We start from the raw sequence: 6,856 nt of genomic DNA on the forward strand, positions 1-6,856 counted from the left end.
AGTGTTGGTGTCCGAGGGTACACACACTCTTCCTTTGTGTAACAAGTACCCATTATTGATGAAAAAATGCTTCCAACGATTAAGTTTGTCCATAGAAAGAGGAGCTGGGTGTGGACCTATCATCTACACTCGTTGCTACTACGGAGTGAGAGGGATCCTTGTGTGTAACAACTTTCTACACCTGTGCATATGACTGATCATGTTCGCACTTGCCTTTGAGTGAATCTAAAAATTCACTTTTCAACTCCATCAAACTCCTAAACGACCCTTTATGATGATGCCTTAATTGAAAGTCGAATTCTTGGAGGATTTTTGCCCACCGAGCTTTACGACCCTTCAAATCAGTTTGAGTTGTAAACCATTTGATGCTATCATGATCAAAGACAATCGCAAACTTAGCACCGTAGAGATAATCCCTCCACTTACCTAGAGCATAAATGATGGCATAAAGCTCACGTTCATACGTAGAATAATTCTACTGAGATCTATCCAAATTCTTACTCTCAAAAGCTACAGGTCTTCCTCCTTAAAGAAGCACATCACAAACTACATGGTCACTAGCATCCGTTTCAGCCTTAAAGGTTAATTAGGATCTACTATTTACAACACAGGTGCAGTAGCTATGGAAACTTTAAGGCAATTGAAACTTTGTTGTTGGTCAGCATCCCAAACAAAGTTTTGACCCTTAGCTTTTAATTGGTCCGTCGTTGGAACTGCTAACTTAGCATAATCTCGAGTGAATTAATTATAAAACCCCGCCAACCCAAGTAATATTTACAATTCCTCTAGATTGGCTGGATGAGACCATTTAAGGATTGTCTCTACTTTTGCAAGATCCATCTGAATTCCCTCTGCCGAAATTATGTGACCCAAATAATGGATCTTTAAGGCAAAGAATGCACACTTGCTCTCTTTAGCATTCTTGTAGACCCATCAGTGGCCACCATAACACAGTCCCCATTGGATTTGCACGAATTGCATGCCTTCATAGCAAGCCCCCCTTCTTCCTCTTCCTCTTCTTCTTCTTCTTCTTCTTCTGCTAGCAACCCTCTGCACTTGGTGCTTCACCTACCTAAAAACTACCCTTTTAAGCCGCCCATCTTGCAGCTCCAGCCCCCTATCATCCAACACCCGCACGTGGATCCCCAGCAGGGGTACGTGTGCTTGAACCTCGTGAAAAACGACTGGAAGCCTTCCTGCAACATCGCCAAAGTTGTGCAGGACCTTATCCTGCTCTTGGGATTCCCAGATTGCAGACGGTGCTCCGTTGAAGCCGGCGGACCAATTACCGATACAACCACAGCTGCAGACTCGAAAGGCGATGGTTGGTAGATAATTGTTGTTGTTGTTATGGTGTGAGTGCGCGCGCGGGGTGTGTGAGAGAGAGAGAGAGAGAGGGAGGGAGGGAGTGCGTGCGTGCGTGTGTGTGTGCGTGCGTGCGAGAGAGAGAGAGAGTAAGTGCTGACCCTTTTTCTTGTGTATAATCGAACAGTCATCCCTAGAAATGGTGCGGATGCCCAGCTTCGCATCGTGAGAGAGCTCAAGGATTTCCCACTCGCCTCAACGGACGATCCCGATTCGACGATCGCCACTATTACACACTCGCCTTTTGACCTGTATCGCCTGCACGCTTTCCTTATTGGCCCACCACCCTCACCCTTACCCTCATCATCAGCCTCCTCTGTGGCCAAGAAGGCCTTGCACTTGGTGCTTCGCCTGCCTCCCGACTATCCCTCCAATCCGCCCACTGCCCAATTCGAGCCCCCCATCCAGCACCCCCTCGTCGACCAGCAAGGCTTCATCTGCGTCGATCTTAAATGGTCCCCTTCCACAACAATCGTGCAGGTTGTCCAAGCTATTTTCACAACGTTGCACGCGCCGCAGCAGGCGAGAGAGCCCAAAGGCCGAGGACTGGCCGCCCTAAACACGGCAGGAGGAAGTTCAGGATCTCCAAAGCGTACTGCCCCGCCCAAGGGCGAGGACGGCGGGGGGCCTGAACCACCTCCGAAGTGTAGTAGCCCGCCGGCCAATTCTCCTCCAAACGAGCCCAAGGACGTGGCCCATGCCTTTCCAAGATGTGGTGCTCCATCCAGCAACAAAGAGCACAAGGCTAGAGCATCTCCAAAATGTGAAGGTCCACCCAAGGAGCAAAAGGAGCCCGTTAATGGCAAGTATGAGCTCGAAGCACTCACAAAATGTAGTACACCACCCCACGAAGAGGAGGATGACAAGGACAATCCACAAGCATTTCCAAATTGTAGCATTTGTAGCTGCATACATTGGTCCAAACTCAAAGCCACCAGAACATAAAGCGAGTGTTAGTAATTCTTTGTTCGAATGTTGAAATCTTCTTTAAAAACTAGAATTGTCTTGTGCACAAAGGGTGAAGTTAACCTCAAATTCTTCATGTGAAATTTTGGGGTTACCTTTCATATATGATCATATAATTGTGATAATAGACTATGCATTTATGTCTACAATTTTGTTACACTAGCAATGTATGAGATTTGAGTTGAAAATGTGGTGTTTGTTGTTAGCATAATCATTTTTACCATTTTTATACTTACGTTTTGGCCCTTAAAAAAGATAACAAGAAACATTTGAATGTTCTTAAGATGAGTAAAATGACAATAAGGTGTTTTTACCACCAAAAAAGATTGGAAAGTGTAAGGTATTTGGGCATCGATGATGTTATAACCATATATTGTTTTTGTGTGATCTTTTGCAACCTACTTGAAATGTGCTCAATATCTGACAACCTTCTTGTACATTTACAAATTTCTAGCCATGAATATTTGAGACTTGTTTCTTGTGCTTTTCCTACCATTTATGCAAATATTAAATTGCTTCTAACCATTATGCAATAAGACAATATATTTAAGTACGCTACTTAAAGCAAAGCCCAAATGAAAATCCAATTTCCTAATGTCATGTAGTTCCACTTAGTTTGTAGCCTATATGTATATGGACAAATTTTTAATCTAATCACAAACAAACTAGTTTGACTAGTACATTGACTAAAAAGTTAAATATGGCAAGTATGGACTAAGCTTTGCAACTATTAAAGAGATAATAGAGCATCATGGTTTAACAACTTTTGAGAAGAAACACTTTGTTCAGATATCGAGCTCAACTAGTACAAACATGGGTGATATGCCAAGATAATAGCTTCGTACTTATGCCATTGGCATGACTGCTGAGATCATGGATGATATGCCACCAGTGGTTTATAGGCTATGTGACAGCCATTTTGGTTTACTGGAGTAATGGCATAGTTATAGTACCAACTCATGTAGTCAGGTTCACACTGGTGGCTCCAAGAAGTACTACCTCTATAGTACCAGCTCATGTAGTCAGGTTCATATTGATGGCTCTCCAAGAAGTACTATCTCTATAGCTCCATTTGAAGCACACGAACGTGAGAGGATTCTATCACAAGCAACAAACCCCACCCCAGCAAACACAACACTACATGACACCAGCACACCCAGTCACTATCCCCTAGTCCTCAGATGTCCCAAAGGGATACTTCACTACCCTCCCAACCTCCCGAATTACCCTAGCTATTGATTCAATTGTCCTCTAAGGTCAGCACTAACCTCCAATATTTTTGGTCTACTCTCTGATAGCCTCTCCTGACCACAATTGACTCTCAATTGACCAAACACAACTCCAGCGGGACGCAAAAATGCTCAAAATTTGCCTCTAAAGCCTTCTCTTTGTATTTTGTTTGAAATATGCTCTTTAGATCCTCAAAGTGTTCTTCCCCATCTCAGCTAGCCTCAAATCCTTGTCCCAAGGCCTCTCAAAACTAAGTAGCTACTCTCAGCTGTTACCTCTGTCTAACCATAAACTCTTCTAACTGTCCTAGACAAATCAGACTCTGTCTCCAAATTCAGATGGCTCTTCGAGTCCAAAACTAATCCTCCAGTGTCCTCTATGACTCTCCAATGTACGCGGACTTAATATCCACACTCCTAAGGCCTTCCTGATGGTCCTACACCAACCCTCTTCCTTAGAGTCGTGTTGACCCTCTTTCGAGAGTCTTCTAACCTTCCAATACCTGCAGCCTCTCCTTCCGAATTGTGCTACAAAGTTGTTATGCCTCTGAAGTTAACAGCAATTTTGACACTTCCCAAAGTTTTCTTTGACAACTATAACCTCTCAAAGACTTCTCAACTAGGCAAAATATCACCTCACAGGTTCTTTGCTAACTTCTGCAAGCCCACACCTCCCTCCAAATGGGAAGAATCTACCCAACTAACCAATATGACCCGACTGACACAGAAACTCTATCCTCTGAGTCAGCTGAGGGACCTCAAAGAACTTAAACAAGGCCAGCCCAAATCGCAAAAGCAATCAACTGACCTGCTATGTCAAACTATTGCCTCAGACACACTGTAAAATAGTAAGCCTTCTGACAATTAGAGAGGCCCAAAACTGTTAGCTAATGCACATAATCACTTTCCCTCAACTTATACTAGCTAGCACAACATCCCTATACCATCTGCTGATCATTCTAATGCCTGGATGACTCAAAATCAACCCTTACTCTCTCAGGCTAACTATCCCCAAATCAAACTCAGCTAGATTTAGCCCTCCACAAGTAGTCTCTTTATACCAAGTGATAGGCAACTTCACCTACACACTTAAGTATTGTGAAAGGTCCACAATACCCCGGCGATAATTTTGGCACTTTGCCCATCCTCAAAGATTTCGAACTCAAGGGAACGTTGAGAAATACTTGGTCACCTTTCTCAAATGTGACCATTCTGCGGTCTTTGTTTACATAATGCTTGTAAACGATCTTGGGCCTGTTTAACATTTTCTTACCGATTTTAAGCATATCGTAATGATCTTGCATAAAATCTTTAACCTTTTAAATTCTTTCAGTAGCTAACCCCATAGCTACTAGAGATAGGGGTTGAAAACCATACATAAGCATGAAAGTACTAAAGCCCGTTGCAACATGCTTTGGACTATAATAGGCAAATTCTAAAATTGGTAAGTAATCTTCCCAATTCTTTTACCGTTTACTCACATAGTCCCTTAGCATATCCTCAAGTACTTGGTTGACATTTTCTGTCTAACCATCACTCGAAGGGTGGTTAGCAGTGCTCATACTAAGCATTGTGTCCAACCTTTTGAACACTACTTGCCACCAGAAGTGACTATTAAACTTTTGGTCTTGATCACTGACTATATTGGCTGCTCTGGCAGTCCATAGAGTCAATAGATATTCTCAATGAAAAGCTGAGATAACTCTAGCGTTTTCACCATGGTTTTAGTCGGAATAAACTGAGACATCTTGGTCAACCTCTCCACTACAACCCAAATGCCATCATGGCCTTTGTTATTGTAGGTAGACCTACAATAAAATCCATAGAGATGCTTTCCCACTTATCATCAGGGATCTCTATGGGTTTTAAGAGCCCGCCTATCTTAAGACACTCAGCCTTATTGACCTAGAATTTTTGACAATGCAAAACATATTCTTGGACATCCCTGTGAAATCCAGGCCAATAGAATTGCCTTCTCACTACAGCATAGGTCTTCCTAATTCCAAGAGAACCTACACTTGGACTATCATGATACTCATAAAGTATTTGGTGCCTAGTGTTGGTGTCCGAGGGTACACACACTCTTCCTTTGTGCAACAAGTACCCATTATTGATGGAAAAATGCTTCCAACAATTAAGTTTGTCCATAGAAAGAGAAGAGCTAGGTGTGGACCTATCGTCTACACTCGTTGCTACTACAGAGTTAGAGGGATCCTTGCGTGTAACAACTTTCTACACCTGTGCATATGACTGATCATGTTCGCACTTGCCTTTGAGTGAATCTAAAAATTCACTTTTCAACTCCAATCAAACTCAACAAGTTGATTTGAGGCATGCGACTTAAAGCATCAGCCACCACCACGACATTCTAAATGACCCTTTATGATACCTTAATTTTGAAAGTCAAATTCTTGGAGGATTTTTGCCCACCAAGCTTTATGACCCTTCAAATCAGTTTGAGTTGTAAACCATTTGATGCTATCATGAGATCAAAGACAATCTCAAACTTAGCACCGTAGAGATAATCCCTCCACTTACCTAGAGCATAAATGATGGCATAAAGCTCACGTTCATACGTAGAATAATCTACTGAGATCTATCCAACTTCTTACTCTCAAAAGCTACCAATCTTCCTCCTTAAAGAAGCACATCACCAACTACATGGTCACTAGCATCCGTTTCAGCCTTAAATGGTTAATTAGGATCTACTATTTACAACACAGGTGCAGTAGCTATGGAAACTTTAAGGCAATTGAAACTTTGTTGTCGGTCAACATCCCAAACAAAGTTTTGACCCTTAGCTTTTAATTGGTCCATCGTTGGAACTTCTAACTTAGCATAATCTCGAGTGAATTAATTATAGAACCCCGCCAACCCAAGTAATATTTGCAATTCCTCTAGAATGGCTGGATGAGGCCATTTAAGGATTGCCTCTACTTTTGCAGGATCCATCTGAATTCCCTCTGCCGAAATTATGTGACCCAAATAATGGATCTTTAAGGCAAAGAATGCACACTTTCTCTCTTTAGCAAAAAGTACGTTTTGCCTTAGCAAGTCAAATACTAATCTTAAGTGTTGCAAATTCTTTTCCTCAGTGTGACTAAAGATCAAAATATCATCAAGAAATACTACAACAAATTGACCAAGATACGGGCATAAGACGCTATCCATAAGCATCATAAACATAGTTGGAGCATCAGTTAGACCAAACGGCATAACTAAAAACTCATAATTGCTAAATTTGGTACAAAAAGTTATCCTAGGCAAATCCTTCAAATGCAGATGCAAACTTGATG

At 42.1% G+C, this 6,856-nt stretch overlaps 1 protein-coding gene across 1 annotated transcript; it reads left to right on the forward strand.

The window, feature by feature from the left end:
- Window positions 1-622: 622 nt before the first annotated feature.
- LOC147631192 (uncharacterized) lies at window positions 623-2,477 on the forward strand. Its single transcript, XM_086809157.1, has 3 exons — window positions 623-636; window positions 918-1,324; window positions 1,493-2,477. The coding sequence occupies exons 1-3, from the start codon at window positions 623-625 to the stop codon at window positions 2,308-2,310; spliced, it is 1,239 nt and encodes a 412-aa protein (XP_086665283.1). The 3' UTR covers window positions 2,311-2,477.
- Window positions 2,478-6,856: the final 4,379 nt, after the last annotated feature.

The sequence above is a fragment of the Cibotium barometz genome, chromosome 15 (assembly GCF_041138505.1).
Source record: "Cibotium barometz isolate CiBa-2024 chromosome 15, ASM4113850v1, whole genome shotgun sequence".
Lineage (NCBI taxonomy): Eukaryota > Viridiplantae > Streptophyta > Polypodiopsida > Cyatheales > Cibotiaceae > Cibotium > Cibotium barometz.

Coding starts and splice junctions, on each gene's coding strand:
- LOC147631192 (XM_086809157.1), top strand. Junction 1,325..1,492: donor TGCAGACTCGAAAGGCGATG/GTTGGTAGATAA, acceptor ATAATCGAACAG/TCATCCCTAGAAATGGTGCG.